We start from the raw sequence: 17,500 nt of genomic DNA, 5'->3' as shown, positions 1-17,500 counted from the left end.
GTCCTCATATATCACAAAAACACAGCCACACACACACACACACATTCACTCACTCACTCTCACAAACACACAGACAGACTCACACAAAGACACACACACAGACTCTCTCTCTCTCACACACACACACACACACACTCACTCATTCTCACAAACACACAGACAGACTCACACAAAGACACACACGTACACTCACACACACAGACTCACAGACACACACTCACTCACTCTCACAAACACACACAGACAGACTCACACACACACACGTACACGTACAGACAGACTCACACACACACACACACACACACACACACACACGTACACACATACACACACACACACACACACACACACACACACACACACACAGACTCACACACACACACACACACACACACACACGTGTGTGTACTACGTATACGTCTAAATATTGTTCATAAAAATAAATCACTCTGACTGCAACAAAATTGAGATGAAGGAAAAAGGTCCAGAGTTTGTAGATTTACAACCAAAGACAACAACAGACACTCTTCACTATGAATGATCAAAGGCTGAGACTGACTGCTAAATTAATTTATTCTGATCTAAATATGCTGGATATACATTTTCACTATGCTGTTAGCAGTAAGAGTTTAAAAAAGACAACAAGAAGTCGAAACTCTTTATAAAAAAAAAATTCAATTAAATGTAATTTTTTTTATGTTAATTAACATTCATCTAAATAATCTTTTATCAAAATGTAATTACTCCACGTCTAAAAATGGTTCCCTTTTCAATAAAAGTCACTAGTCAAAGGTCATGGTAAAGTCTCCATGAAATCAAAAAATCAAAATGGATAATTCTTGTTTGTTTTTTATGGAATATTGCAATGTTTATTCGAAATGATTAATCAGTGCACATCATCATTATTGTGTTTAATTCATGTTCCTGGTAATGTTGAATGAGAATCAGTTCCTCTTGCAGCATCTCTTCTCTGATGATGTGGGCGGGGCTATAACATGTCACTCACATGAGATCAGCCAATAGCAAACCACAACCATCCAATCAGTTCCACACAGACACAGTCAAGCCCCGCCCACATGTGTTCTTGTTCCAGAAGTGTTTCACTCGATATACGACACAATAGAGAATAAAAGACGAGCTCAACTACAGTTTCATGACAATTTTAAAGTATACAGGTCTAGCTTTATTCTGCTTAACACTCATCTTTTTACTTTTTCCCTTTTGAACCTCCAGTTTCACTAAAAATTGGGTTGCGAATGCTGACTTGTTGACTTTAAACAGCGGCTTGTTCCTTAGCAACTATAGCTTAACTCCCTTACTGGATCCCTGTCATTTACAACGGCCAATACAGTGTGTTTAACATTTAAACTTTTTTATGTGATCACATTATTTCTTTGTTAAATATAGGGGGAAAGAGTTTCCAAGTTTTTCACACAGCTTGCTCTTAATATTAACCTCATTTTCATTTACCTAATGTTTTGAGCCACCCTCACTGAACCACACAAATTGGCTGTTTTACACACACACACTTTCTTCACCTCATTAATGCTGGGCGTTGCTTAGTGAAACGTGTTGATATTCATTGTTCCCCCCGAATGAGCCAAGAAAACGACGACTACGACCATCGCAGGTCACACTCAATTAGCACCTGCCTCATTCTTTTTCACACACACACACACACACACATCTCGTTTTGGGGACAATATGGAGTTGGACCTGACCCTCCTGGCGTGAAGCCTGGCGTGAAGAGTTGGGTGTGTATCAGTGTAACAAGAACCGTGCCAACCGGGAAAACAGTTCTCCAGGGATCTGTGTTGGTGCTCAAACACACACTGGCTTTAAACTCAGTCAGATTTAAATATGCAATATAACAATAAGCTCAAAAGAATGGATTCATATAAATGTATGTACTTTCTAAAGTTTAGAATCTGCATGATGTATTGCAGAAACCTGTCAGAAGCCTCCAGTCCTCAAGAGGGCGATAGAGATAATCGTGCCATTTAAACACTGTGCCACATGTTATTATTAAGATCGCTATTTTTAGTTAATCCGACTACCGCTAACTACCTATAAACACTGTTGACGTGTCAACTTTGACTATAAACGTGTTGACAGTTGAACTATCTTTAGCCATAGCATGTCAACAGTTAAACTAAGTTTAGCTATAAACATGCTAACAGAATAACTAACTTTAACTAGCTACATGAAGACAGTTTTAACTAACTAACTATAAACATGACTATAACTAACTTCAGGTATAAAAAATCAACATTTGGATAACTTAGCTAAAAACATCTCAACAGTTTAACTTTAAATATAGACTTTTTGATAATTGAAGTAACTTTAACTAAACATGTTAAAAGATTGACTTTAAAGTTATTCAAATGTTGATTTGTTAAAGCTAAAGTCCCCCTGTATCCTTTAAAACTCATCTTTGATCACCAAAATGACATATTTAAAAGTTTTTTCCTTGAGAAAAAACCCAGCTTGAATGTAACTCGACACCCTTGCCTCATTTAGTATGCGCGGCGGTTCTATGAATATGCAAATGAGCCCCGCCTCCACTCACTCCCTCAGCTCAGAGATCCACTGGTTGACGATCACACGTTGATCTGATTGGTTACAAGGTCGTTTGTGACGTCAGAAACACCAGCGATTTCAAACCGTGTTTTTGCCGTTTTAAAGAAAAAATAAGTCCGCAATCCTGTCGACTTATGAATTTACACATGGTTTGTCATAAAGCATATTAAAAACACCACATAGACACATAAACAACATTAAAACCTTGACTTTCACCACAGGAGGGCTTCAACTCTCAACATGTCAACAGTTAACTAACTATAAAAACACCTCTTGTGTATTTTTCATTGCATTATCAATCAGGCTCTGACACATTTTGTAGTGCAGTGATGTAAAGTCAAGCTCGAGTAGCGAGAAGCCTCTGTGTTCACATTCTTGGTCTAAAGCGTTGCATAATCATTTTGTAAACATATGCATGTGGTTGGCGACGAGGTGATGGTGAACTCAGTCCTCAGCACACGGAGATCCCTCGCCAAAAACACATTTACAAGCTTTTCGTAGACAAGATTTACGGTAATGAAACCAAAAAGGCTATGGAACCAATAAATGAACAAGTTTGTTTAAACATGCACTGATAAATATAATAAATGGTTTGCCAGAATGGACGTTGTAAGTGATAGTATCAAGTTACAAAACATCTCTAATATAGAGTAATCTTATCCGTGGAATATGTCTGTCCTGGATCAGCGCAGATTGTAGTATATTGATGCATGAGCCAAGGGAAACTCACACAGGGATTAAACAGATTTACTGCCTTAGTTTATTAGCTGTTTTTACAGTACAGTGTGGGCATGCACTGGGAAATGTCCACACCACTGTAATGTCAAAACATCTCGATGATGCTCTCCTGAGAACCTCTAAGGGTTCGTACGAGCCGCTTGAAGCACTTGAATTTGACTTTTGGAAATTTAAGTCCTGGAAAACACTTGAAAACAGCCATTTTTATGAAGAGCACTTGAAAAGTGCTTGAATTATTGACAGTATATGGGACATTTATTTAACATTTTATTGATAAAACAATATTTTCACACAAAATTAAAGCTGCAGTCCATCTGATATACATATAGAGGCATTTTTCATGGCTATGAGCGTGATATTACACATAAATATCCAAGTATATGATACAGCTTTTATTCTTCAAGTCAATCATATATTCATGGGAGAAAAATTAGTTTGAATAAGGAGAGCAAAATCTTTGTCATAATATTTTAGTTAGTTAGTTAATTATTTTCTTCGGCCATTTTGAACAATTAAATCTTAGGTCATATGTAATTCAAAAATCTTGTACATAATACAATGAAAAAACATAAAACAATGAAACAAATAGAGAAAGAAAATAATTTAAATACATTAGAAAGATAAATACAAAATGAGTACCTAGGAATTTAAATATAATTTCAATGTCATTGCATGTGTTGCACTTTATTTGATTTTGTTGTATTAGTTTATTTTTATTTATCTATTTACCTTTTTTAGAATTTAAAAGATAATAAAGAAAGATTTTGTTTGTTAAGTGAGATCTCTGATTGTAGTCTTTGAAAGAAAAACTAAAAGTAGTGCTTGAAAAGTCCAGGAATTTGATTTAACAGTATCTGCACAAACCCTGTCTAAGAAAAACAGCCACACACACACACACACACACACACACTGCGGTGGTCTCACTGTTAGTTATGAGTTTGTTTTCAATCTCCAGGTTATCCTGCAAGCACATGAGTTTGCTCCAACATGTTAAGCATTTCATAAAGAGGGAGAGAGGGCAAAAAGGAAGAGCCAATGGGAGTTAAGCAGGCGTTTTGGCTCATAATGAAGACCAGATGGTTTACCTTCACTGGTAGCCACATTCTTGGGAGCTTTGGTGGGTGTGTGATCCGTGCCGGAGCTCACATCGGAGGAGAGACTGGAGCTTCCCTTCCCTGGGACAAAAGGAGAGAAGGAAACAACATTGGCTGCGTTTACATGTAACCAAATCATCCGTTAGTAATTCACGGCTCAATCGGACTGAAAAGCCTTCCTGTAAACAACTTAACCGATACGACTGAGCTTGATACTAATTCAATTTCCATCGGATTGAAAGGCGTAGTTTATTCCTTTTCTAATCCGATCGACAGAACATGTAAACACTGGATCGGATTGAAATGGAAACAAAGGACTGCGCATGTGCAATGATGTAGAAATAGCATAATGATGTTGAAATAGCGTAATGACGTAGAAATAGCGTAATGACGTAGAAATAGCGTAATGATGTAGAAATAGCGTAATGACGTTGAAATAGCATAATGACGTTGAAATAGCGTAAGGACGTAGAAATAGCGTAATGATGTAGAAATAGCGTAATGACGTAGAAATAGCGTAATGACGTTGAAATAGCATAATGACGTAGAAATAGCGTAATGATGTAGAAATAGCGTAATGACGTAGAAATAGCGTAATGACGTAGAAATAGCGTAATGATGTAGAAATAGCGTAATGACGTTGAAATAGCGTAATTATGTAGAAATAGCGTAATGACGTAGAAATAGCGTAATGACGTAGAAATAGCGTAATGATGTAGAAATAGCGTAATGACATTGAAATAGCATAATGACGTTGAAATAGCGTAAGGACGTAGAAATAGCGTAATGATGTAGAAATAGTGTAATGACGTTGAAATAGCGTAATGATGTAGAAATAGCGTAATGACGTTGAAATAGCGTAAGGACGTAGAAATAGCGTAATGACATAGAAATAGCGTATTGATGTTGAAATAGCGTAATGATGTAGAAATAGCGTAATGATGTAGAAATAGCGTAATGACGTAGAAATAGCGTAATGACGTAGAAATAGCGTAATGATGTAGAAATAGCGTAATGACAGAAATAGCGTAATGACATAGAAATAGCGTAATGATGTAGAAATAGCGTAATGACGTAGAAATAGCGTAATGATGTAGAAATAGCGTAATGACATAGAAATAGCGTAATGACGTAGAAATAGCGTAATGACATAGAAATAGCGTAATGACAGAAATAGCGTAATGACGCAGAAATAGCGTAATGACGTACGACTGGTTTTGGGCATTTTGACTGCGTGATCAATATAAGCAGCGGCACAGCGGTTCATACGCGCATCGTCTCCAAATTATGACCAGAACTGAATAAATATCAAGTCTAATGTTTAAAACCAATAAAGAACCGATGTAGGAGAATGGTTATTATGCGCAAACAGTGGGAAACTGTATATTCGTGCAGTGAGCGCATGTCAAAAAATATAATCCGATTTGAAGCTTGTTACACATAAACGCGCACATCGACCCGATCACATGTTCAGCGCTCATGTAAACACGACATTCAGATTCATCAGTCGGAATGAATTCAGTCCGATTGAAAGAAAGGTCGTGCATAGCCATTGTGTGCTTGTTTTTGAGCTCATAGCATTCAGTCCCATTGGCAGCTGTGGGAACACTGGTGTGAAGGGTGGGGTGCAGCGCTTCCCACTGTAAGTCAATATTATAACAGATGCAATAAAATTACCATCAGACATTTTGGCCCCATCACTCATTCACTCACTGAAACGTTACTGAAAGCAAGGAAACTCCTCTTGTTGCTAATCCAGAGTGAGGGCTGAGGTTTTCATGATTAAAGATTTGGAGAGGAATTCATTACCCAAAACTCATCAGGAATGCGCCGAAGCTGAGCAAAACCCTTCGTTTCTTCCTGCCAAGTAAAGAAAAAGGCAATATCCGTCACTGGAACAATAGATGGAAGAAGTTACTTTAGTATCTCCAAAACTGGCAGAGTTTGCAGTTTCGCAGTGATCCTCCAAGATGGATTTATCTATCGTACATTAGGACATATTTGGCCACTGTGCAAAAACCATTCATGATGCGTTTGGTTGAGGTTTAAGAGGGTGAATAAGTTCAATGCATGCACATTAGTTCACATTTGTGTATTTGAATGTTGGATTGGTGTTGTAATAAAAATGTGGTCATTCATAGCCTGGAACGGAGATGCTTCAGACATAAATCAAAAACACTTCCACCATCCTCAAGGTTATTGTCCCCCAGTCGCAGGGACAAGCCAGTGTTAAGAGCCTGATTTTCACTTACGGAAAGCATGAATTTCCATGATTAGCTGGTAGGATCACCATAGCCAAGCTAACCAACCAGGGGTGCGTTTCCCAAAAGCATCGTTAACAAATAGGTTACAACATAATTTAACGATCCCTGAAATCGTAGTTCCAACGAACATTCGCGACCAGAATCTCAACAGTTCTTGACCTGTGAATAGCAGCATAGTTTATTGTTAGTAGACGTTGATTTTAAGTCCCCCTGTGGTGAAAAATTAAGCTTTTAATGTTGTTTATGTGTCTATGTGGTGTTTTTAATGTGCTTTAAGACAAACCGTGTGTAAGTTCATAAGTCGACAGCATTGCTGAGTATTTCCTCCTTAAAACTGCAGTGAACCAAAGACAGTCTCAAAAACACGGTTTGAAATCGCTGGTGTTTCTGACGTCACAAACGACCTTGTAACCAATCAGATCAACGTGTGATCGTCAACCAGTGGATCTCTGAGCTGAGTGAGTGAGTGGAGGCGGGGCTCATTTGCATATTCATAGAGCCGCGCATACTAAATGAGGCGAGGGTGTCGAGTTACATTCAAGCTGTTTTAAGGCATGAAGAAATTTCAAGGAAAAACAAGATAGATTACATTATTGACTACTTTAAAATAACCATTTTTTTCTTAGTGTGAAGGACATATTAATGATCTAGAGAACCTTTTTTCCACTATAAAGAGCCTTTTGTGCAACGGAAAGGCTCCATGGATGTTCAATGTTCTTCACCATCCCCAAAAAGATTATTTGGACAAACTCACCTGCACCATTACTATCGTTTGCTTTGCAGATGCTACTCGAGTTTGAATGATATTCTTATAGTTTTAAGACTCACTTAAGAGTCCGAATATGTTTTGTGGCCACTGGGAAGATTGTCTTTTATAAATGTAGAGTGTGTATTGTCTCTAAATGGGTATAAATCAAGGCAAATGTGGGAATGTGTGCTCAGGATAGTTCAGTCTCCATCTGGAATACTTTGGATTTTTTTTTTTTTTTTAAATCTCCATCAAGGTGGAAAAGTGCTCTTATGGATTAGGGTCATTGGATCAGGAGCAGGACTGGCCACTCCGGTTGTGAAATTCGAAGGAAATCTCCTTTGCAGTCTTTTGTAATTTCTCCCTTTTCGTGATGGGAATGGCTGCGTTCGGGATGGCAAAGGACTGACAGCTTAATGACTCAAATTTATTTTCAAAGTCCAGCGGAGCACTTTCCTTCCTAGTTTAGTAGGAGAGAACGGAGACTTTTGGATTTTCCAGTCGTTATTTTTTACAGGTCAGAGTTCAGCTGTAGTTCAGCGCCGGTCTAGAAGATCTCAAATCAATGATCTATTCTTCTACATCAGGCGCTCTTAAATACGTTCACTGTAAACCTTAATGTCTTCTCTCTCTCTTATTGGTAGTTGCCATGTCGCATTCTCATCTTCACATTTAAAGAATAAATATAAACATTTGTAAATTTATTAATGTTTATAAACTGTTTACACAAATTAGGTGGGTCATTCTCAAAATATGGAGATAATTGTGCCCTGATATTATAGTCATAAAAAATCCATATAAATGGCATAATTCCATCATTTTATAAACAATATACAGTAGTTAGTATGAAATAATTTGTCTCTATTTGTTTTGCACTTCTGAAATTCCTTATCTATTTATTTATAATTTAGTTTTCAAAGGTTAAGCATTAGTGCAAGGTCCAACAAGTATGCAAAAAATACTTATTTATTACTTATTATTATATCAAATCGTCCTACGTGGTTAGTAATATTATCAAAATGTTTAAAATACTTACCATCAGCTTTTATAGGAGAATAAATAAGCTTAATTCAAAAGTTTAACATTTTGTAAGTCTTAAAATCAGCCCCCATCTCTGTGTTTACGCCTATTTTAAAGAAAGTGTGTGTTCGCTACAATAAACATGTGATTTCTGTGCATCGTCAGGCTTATATCATACATTTCAGGTCACATTATTTGGTATTGAGTTGAGAAAACCGTCTGTAAAACTGTACAAAAGCAGCTCTTTCAGCAAATCTCAGTGGTTTTAGCTCTCGATTCTGGATTAGAAGCGTGTGTAGCGTCTCTTTTAGCAGCAAAGCAATACAGTTTCCTCATCCATTTTGATTAAGCTGGAGACTTTAAGCTTTGTGAAAGCTTTGCCTAGCGACATAACAATAACAGCGCTGGTCTCTGGCCGTGACTCGAGGCGTGCGAAACACATGGGGTCCAGTTGAGTCACGTTCTGCTCACTACAACAGGAACCCAAGCAGATGTTCTGGATCAGCGATGTCACCGCAACATGTCGTCAACAGTGTGTTCAGTGTGGGTCACGTCTTTCTGCTTTAGAAATCATAGTTTTCCCGTTATGGCAGAGGTGATAAGAGTTCATTGAGTCATTCAATGCATCAGCGGTAATCTGACAGCTTGTTTGAAAGGTCTTCACACAACAGCTTTCCTGCGACGTATGTTGGCAACGTTTCACCGGAGACGTGTAAAGGCATATAGCAACACATGACCAACACTACAGCAACTGTGAACAGCGTTTCTAAGTGTTTATCCTGCATGGATGCTTGATAAGAGGAACTTGTTTACAGAGAAGTCGGTGTTTGTGGGACGAGTGCTGAGCTGTACTCATATGGAGCCACTTGTGGTTCAAGTTTATGACCTGACAGAGGATGAAGAGCCATAAACCAACCCTTGTAAATTAACACACATACAAACACTCACATCTCCTCCTAAAGAACGCAAGAGCTTATCCGAGGGCCTCAACTGAATCATTTGAAATATAGATAAAAATGAATCAAGTAGCCTCATATTTATAGCCCAAGTCCCACACATGTTTCTAAAACCGAATATCACTCAGAAATTCATCACATTATGGAATTAAAATGAGAGTCCATGCTGAGGTGTGCTTGCTTACGGTACAATTATGTCCTTAAAGTCGGCAGTTGTGCTCGTCTTTTCTTCTCTATTGTGTCGTATATCCAACCCGATCTTATGAAATGTGTCTCTATAGCCAGGGCTCAACATAAAAAAAAATCCCCACTGGCCCCCGGGGCCAGTAGATCAGAGTTTTGCTGGCCCCTTCTATATTTTGACTGGCCCTGAAAGAAATAAACTGTATTTATTGTATACATTAGGATTAATCAAAACAGCGAAGGGAGTTCAGGAATTAAGAGAGAGCCCCTGGACACATGCAAAAATAACCAAATGTCAGTGTGCAGTAAATTTGTCAATACCTGCTTTCTCCTCATCTCCCTCTCTCTTTTTTTCTCAGTCTCCTCATCTTACTTATTAAAGCTAAAGTTATTCATTCAAGAGAGCTGCGAGTGATTTTCTTTGTGCCTTTTGTTGTTTGATTCTCAGTAATGGCGTGATCGTCAGCATGTTTATTAGACTGCTTCCCCTTTAAGAACGAGTGCAGATCTAATAGTCTACTGATGCACCATATTTTCTCCCAACCATTTCCATAACTGCGTCCATTTTAGACATAAACTGTTTAAGTGAATCTCCAAGCCAGTCATTTTGACACATTTTTGTGTACATTTGATCGTTTAGACCCGCACATGAAGCCCAAAGTATAATTTGCTTGTCTCGTTATGGTATGTTTCGGAGCGCGCGCTGCATTGGGAACCGCATCTCTTGCGCAGATTTTTGTGCTTTTAATAGCTCTTTTTATTATTAAACGCGTCCCGCAATTTAGCAACAGACGAGACTGCATTTTACAACAATCACCGATCGTGCTGATTCTGTCTTAAAGTTTGAGTTTTAAGGACAGCGTACTGCTGCGAAGGGAAGGAAGTTGCGCTAGACAGAATGCAGTTTTTAATGGTTTTACCTCAAATATATTCTATAATCTTTGGAAGCCGAAATCTAAAATAAAATCATACTTAATCACAGATCTAAAGTGTAACCATAACTTGAATGTTTAGTTCTGTCCCCCTCCGTCAGGTGTTGTGCGTGTTGTGGCACCGCGTGAGATCTCTCTCTCTTCTGGACTGCGCGAATAGCAAAAATGCATCACAGACAAATGGTTTAATTTTATTATAGAAATGGCTGGCGACTCAGCGAGATGGTAAAAAAAAAAAAAAAAAAACGTCTTTATAGCAATAATAAATGATAGCCTACGTGTATTTCTCCAGTAGCCTACCGACAGCAGAACCGATAACGTCCGAGCTTATCGATACAGCGCGGTCTTTCAAAATTCAGTCCCGTTTAATACAGGGTTTCGGTACTCTTTCTCGTATTAGCCTCGTAGTTCTTTGACATTTTAACACGTTATAAATAACCTGAAGAAACATTGACACTCTTCGCGCCACTGTGTATGACGTTTGCTGTTTGTTTTGCTGATGGCCAGTTACTGGCCCGCGCGGGCAAGTGACTGGCCAATCAACTAGCCCGACATACACTTTTACTGGCCCCGGGCCATCGGGCCATTGCTTATGTCGAGCCCTGCTATAGCACGCATTGTATTTATCGTGCAATTTATTCGCGAAAATTCGTTTTTATGTACATATGATACGCACTGTAAACCCCTTGGGATTAGTGGTGTGGGGTGCATGCGTATAGATGTCATAAAGTGCATGTGCATGCGAAATATTCACGTATAAATTGCACGATAAATACAATGCGTTTATTTATAGAGACGCATTTAATGAGATCAGGCTGGTATATCCGAGTGAAACGCTTCTGGAGCAAGAACACATGTGGGCGGGGCTTGATTGTGTCTTTAGGGAACTGATTGGATGGTTGTGGTTTGCTATTGGCTGATCTCATGTGAGTGACAGGTTATAGCCCCGCCCTCGTCATCAGAGAAGAGATGCTGCAAGAGGAACTGATTCTGATTCAAGATTACCAGAACATGAATTTAAAAAAGTACTGCAATATTCCATAAAAACAAAATAAGGAGTGTCCATTTTTGTTTCATGCTGACTTTAACTACCACAGCACAATGCATACACTGTAAAAAATTATCGTGATTTTAACGGTAAAAGACTGTAAAAATGCTACAGTGCAAAACTGTTAATTGGTTAACAGAAAGTTTCCTCACTATATACGGTAAACTACTGTGATAGATCTAACGGTACATTTAATGTAATTTTACTGTAAAATACTGTTAAATTTACAGTTTTTGAAAGTGAAAAAGAACAACTCATTGTATAATTTACAGTGAAAAACCGTAAATTGACATTCCCACAATTCCCTGCGTGACACTTCACATTTGATGTATTTTTGTTGAAATAACTATGTTTCTTCTTAGTTTTCTTAGTTCTTTTCTAATCAGTTATGTACATTAGGGTTTTATCTCACATTTAATGTTGTTAAATTAATGTTTATTGCATTTTTAAAATTTCATGTGTGTTACCATGATGGTGTTTAATGTTTGTGCGGATGACACTGTGCAGCTTCTATATAATAATATTAACTTTCTAGTGAAAAATTGTTTGTGATAAGCTTTGATTTATCACATGACTGTCATCACTGCTGTGATGATTGTTGGTTGTCAGTGTATTACAATGGTACAAAACAGATATTAATACTTCAATGGGTTGGTAAATTAACATTAAATCAGATAATGAAATACGGTTTATTACTGTAATTTTTACGTTAAGTCTGTAAAACCAATAACGTTGATACTGTATTTTTGACGGTAAAGTTCTGGTAACCACAGCTGCCGTTTTTTTTTCCGTAAAAACAACGGGATTTTTTTTACAGTGTAGTAGAAGATATTAACTAGCTAGTTTCCCAAAATTATAGAAACTTTGTAGAACATTCATGCTTCAAACCACTGTTTAGCAACCGTTGTTAATGACCTCATGCAAGGGGTTGAGGAATAACTTCTGCTAATTAATCAGTTTGTCAGATTTCTGCTGTAAATAGCAAAATAGAGGTACTGGAGCTCATGTGCACTCTTGAAAATTGTCTTTTCATTCTCACGAAAAGACAATGAAATCTGTATAGAATGAAAGATATATATTAGCTTGATTGTTTTGCTCAAGAGGATCATGAGGTTTAGGTTGATTTAAAGTCAATAATTGTATTCCTTAAAACTCATCTTTGATCACCAAAATTACATATTTAAGCATGTTTTTCCTTGAAATTGTTTTGTCATGCCTTAAAATATCTTGAATGTAACTCGACACCCTTGCCTCATTTAGTATTCGCGGCGGTTCTATGAATATGCAAATGAGCCCCGCCTCCACTCACTCCCTCAGCTCAGAGATCCACTGGTTGACGATCACACGTTGATCTGATTGGTTACAAGGTCGTTTGTGACGTCAGAAACATCAGCGATTTCAAACCGTGTTTTTGAGACTGTCTTTGGTTCACTGCAGTTTTAAGCAGAAAATACTCAGCAATGCTGTCGACTTATGAATTTACACATGGTTTGTCTTAAAGCACATTAAAAACACCACATAGACATATAAAGAACATTAAAAGCTTGACTTTAGGATGGACTGTTCACTGAAAGGTTATTCAGGGAACCAAAAATGATTCATTGCTGTAGAAAAAACAACCTTTTGGAACCCAAACACGGTAGAAAGAGTCAAAGAACAGTTTGATGCTTGTTTTTACTGTTTTAAATTGCAAACTGTTTGGAACGGCTGCAACTGGGTCCAGGATTATATAGACAGTTGTTTTATTTCATTGTCCTCGAAGTTCAGATGTGAAGCTCATGATTTCCCGAGGATCCGTGTCCTCGTCCCACACCTACAGTACACGAGCAACACGAGGGCAGGGAGTTTAGCCAACGCTTCACTGGACCCTCGTGAGCCTCGGTAGAAATTGAGTTATCAAAAAGAGCCAAGGCTGAGGAAGACATAATTGTTTTCTGGTCTGGAAAACAACTTCTCAAAAGCTTTCATATGTTTCCTGTCCTGCTTACGCAAAGCACAAGGAGAATTTCACCAGGCCTGAAGAGAAATTCAAAATCAGGGGTCCAGAGATGCAAATATATGACCTTTTATATGCGGTAAATAGTTACAGAGCCAGACTATAAACACAATCACATTTGTGCACTAAATACCATATTATAGGATGAGGAGTTACTGCGTTTAAACAGTTGCAATGAGCGAGAAGTGAATTCCAAGTAACTTGTGTTTCAAACATCTGTTTTACAAAAATACTTCGCACCTGCTTAGATCACGGTGGTCCGAAGAATTTTTTTTTTTTAAATGTTGGATGAACACACAAGCACTTGCATAGTGAACCAGGAGTAGAGAAAATGACAGCTTTATTAAAATGATATTCAGCTTGAATCGTCATGTTTACGGTGAGGTTTAACTTCAAACATTTCTCTTTTTTTTAAGTGTGAAATCCTCCCCTATAGATCACAGGTGTTGACAGGAGACGCATTGACACGCATGATCAGGTAAAGCACTGATCGAGTCACTCCAGACAGATGTTGATGGCAGATGTAAACAAGCCCACATGTGTTGAGTTTTCAAAGCTGCATAAACATCTGCACACACCATCATAAAACCCCTCTGTTTGTAAACATCCGCTGTTACTTCTGGGATCAGAACAGCACAGAAACATCTACTCTGTGCCACTACGGGAACCACATGAAACTGCACCAATAATGACTGTTTCCAAACAGGTTTCCCAAACGCTCTACTTATTTCCAATGTTCAGATCGAGGACGTCTAAAACAGGAGAAAGTTATCCGTTAGCATTTCCATTCATCTCAGAGAAAGTTGCGACCCGGATGCCACTGTGAATATTTGTCATGACTGATGACTTCTTAAAAGCAGTAGATAGGGAAGTACATCCAGGTCACGCAAACCCTAACCCAGGGTTGTTAAAGTTAACTTCGGGGGCGTTTACACGACACCACTTTCAACTAAAAACGTTTTGGCTGCATGTTCATTTACACAACAACATTTTGGCAGCAAGTGCAAGTTTTAGAAATGTGTGAAAATTATGTTTCTTGACAAAGAGACATCGCCATCTACTGGCCTGGCGGCAGAATACAGAGATTTTTTGTCGTGGATCCCCTGTGAACCGGGATAGTTTTGACAACATTGACATAATTTAATAAATTGAAATAAAATATAAATCTGATTATAATCTTGATGCCAACAGTTCTCATTTTCATTTTGTTTAATTTCATTTAGGCTACTAAAATAACTCAAACTGAAATAAAAATAATAAAAAAATAGTAAAAATTACAAACAAAATAAAATTAATACAAAATGAAAATGGAGAAAATAAAATAAAAACGATTGAATCTCAATGATACTAAAATATCACTGCCTATACCTTTAGCAAACTTCAGGATATGACATTTAGGCAACGCTTCCTTTAACAGTACAGTACCATACGTGTACTTACAGTGTACTTACCTAGAAAGTACGGGCTAATATAAGCTAAGTACATGGGTTAGGGGTAGGGTTAGTACCTAGTTATTACCCAGTAATTGTAATTACTATAATAAGTACATAGTATGTACATGGGTAACAGGACTGTAAAAAAAAGCGTTACCGAACAATGTTTAAGAGGTTCAACAAGTACTAAGAGTTTAAGATTGACTTAACTCCAAGAAAAGTGGCAAAGGAGGGAATCCTGTGTCACGCTTGTATTTGATGTAATAGTGGGCGTGGTCTGTGTACAGCGGTCTTTACAGTGGGGTGGGCGTGGTTGGTAGCTTGTTGTGGGCGTGGCTGTAGTCCTGACGCAGACACATTTACCAGGTAACCACGCCCCCTAAAGCAGCCTTTCTATTCATAGCAAGCGCGCGAGTTACAGATTGTTTCGGCTGTTTAAGAGGCAGGTGTCTCGATCAGGATGACTTCTGTATCTCTCAGGTATTATTTTTTTAAATACCACGTTTTATGGGTGTAACTAAAATTAGGCTATATGCAGCTTCAATCACTAGCCACATCTCATGAATTTAGCCGTGTTTTAATACACTTTGTTTGTACCATTTCCTCATTAATTTAACTTTTTAGCTACTATTACAAAAAAAAAATCATTTAAAAAAATGAACAAAGATACACAATCCCCCTCCTTTTTAGCTGAGAGACTTTAGACATGATCAACATTGGCTTAATTTATTAAAATGTATTAAAACTCAAGCAGCTCGGTAAGCTATCATTCATGGATATTTCTACATTACAACTTATTATTACAACAACCAAAAGACACCAGTGCATGACAGTTGCTAAAAAAAAAAATAGAAAACAGAAAATAAGAAATGCATCGCATAAAAGTTCTCAGGGAAAAGATCGCATACCTTCACTTCCATACTGTTTGCCATTGTTCGCACCCATCCTGAAGAACACATAGTCTCTCCACAGAGTGAAGCATTAATAATGAGACACGGGGAAAGTCCTCGAGCTGACACGATATAGATCCATGCGTCAAAGTCTTCTTTAAACCAGCGAGCAGAGCCGAATCCAGATGTTCTTCTGTCTGAGGAAAATGCCCATTATAGAGGAGAAGCTGATGTGGAGCGGGCGGACCCGACAGATGTGTGTGTGTGTGTGTGTGTGTGTGTGTGTGTGAAACTGAACCATACGAACTCACTTACACTGAGACCAGAGACTGTGATGGAGGGCTGGACCAGCCTTAAAGAGACCCTCAGTTTAAAACCACACAGATCATCTCTAAAGTATAGTGTTTGGGGACATCATAGCTCATTAATATATATGGACTAAAAAATAATATATTATAATATAATATAATATAATATAGGTTAATTTAATATTTAGTGCTGGGCAACGATTAATCGTGATTAATCACATCTCAAATAAAAGTACAGTACAGTATGCATATTTATATATATAAGAAATATTTGCATACTGTATATACATTATACATAATGTATATTATATATATATAGATTTAAGTATTTTAATTAACACATTTTTCTTAAATATATACATGCATATGTGTGTATTTATATATACAAAAAAATTATACACATGTACTGTACTAACACACACATATATTATGTAAACACAAACTTTTTTATAATATAATATAATATAATATAATATAATAAAGAGTATTGGTCTCTTAAGAAGCCATTTAAAATGTATGAATGCTATTGCATTATTATAACCACTTAGTGGTTGTCAAATTTGAGAGGATCATGTTCATAGTTCAGTATAACATGTGTGATCGTGTGGGAAACTGATTCATGTCCTCTAATAATCACTAGTTCTGTGAAAACAGTAAAGATGAGAGAAACAAACCCAGTCGACACTGCGATGTACAGCAGATGCATCTGAAAATGTGGACCATTAATAAGATAAATATTAATATCAGTGAAGGACATGAACCAAGTCTGCATCCTTACCGTGTGTTTCTATTGTTAGTTAGAGACTTCCTGCGCAGAATAAAGGCGGGACTATCAGCGGAAGCCCTTTACTCTCAACAACAGGAATCATACACACAAGGGTATTTTTGTCTAGGAATTACTTCCATGAAACTCTCATAAATCAGTAAATGCCCTTGACCTTTATGTTGTAGCAACAATACAAAGTTCCTTATTGTTTGCAAGTGCCGATGGACTTTTATTGTCTTAGAAGTCAACATCTCTCTCTTTATCATATTCATTATGACAAAGGTGAATAGACTCATGCCAAATAATCACAAGATCTTACTACTTATTCCTGGACCACACATTTTTAAAAAGGTCTTTCTAAATACCAATGGCTGTTGTTAATTATGTATTCATTTATTATCCATCTATCAAACACAGATCTGAGCAGAGTCTGTAAAACATGTTGAGTTGCACAAATGTTATTTTTCTTGGAAGCGAGTTTGAGAAAACGTTTAGCGTCTGCTTTTGACTGGTGTGTGTTGGCTTGCATGACCAATCAGAGTCT

At 37.5% G+C, this 17,500-nt stretch overlaps 1 protein-coding gene across 1 annotated transcript in view; it reads right to left on the bottom strand.

The window, feature by feature from the left end:
• The window catches only part of si:dkey-192l18.9 (F-box/LRR-repeat protein 7), a 50,776-nt gene extending 34,621 nt beyond the window's left edge, over window positions 1–16,155 (bottom strand). Inside the window, exons 1-2 of the mRNA XM_056237035.1 lie at window positions 15,901–16,155; window positions 4,404–4,493 (exon numbers count right to left, since the gene is read on the bottom strand). Of these exons, the coding sequence (XP_056093010.1) occupies window positions 4,404–4,493; window positions 15,901–15,937 (127 nt within the window). The 5' untranslated portion in view covers window positions 15,938–16,155. The remainder of the gene's footprint in view (window positions 1–4,403; window positions 4,494–15,900) is intronic.
• Between the last annotated feature and the right edge of the window lie 1,345 nt (window positions 16,156–17,500).

The sequence above is a fragment of the Rhinichthys klamathensis genome, unplaced genomic scaffold, assembly GCF_029890125.1.
Source record: "Rhinichthys klamathensis goyatoka isolate OS25496 unplaced genomic scaffold, OSU_Roscu_1.1 h1tg000476l_1, whole genome shotgun sequence".
Taxonomy (NCBI): Eukaryota; Metazoa; Chordata; class Actinopteri; order Cypriniformes; family Leuciscidae; genus Rhinichthys; species Rhinichthys klamathensis.
The sequence above is the reverse complement of the archived record's forward strand: the minus strand, read 5'-3'. Positions and strand labels throughout refer to the sequence as shown.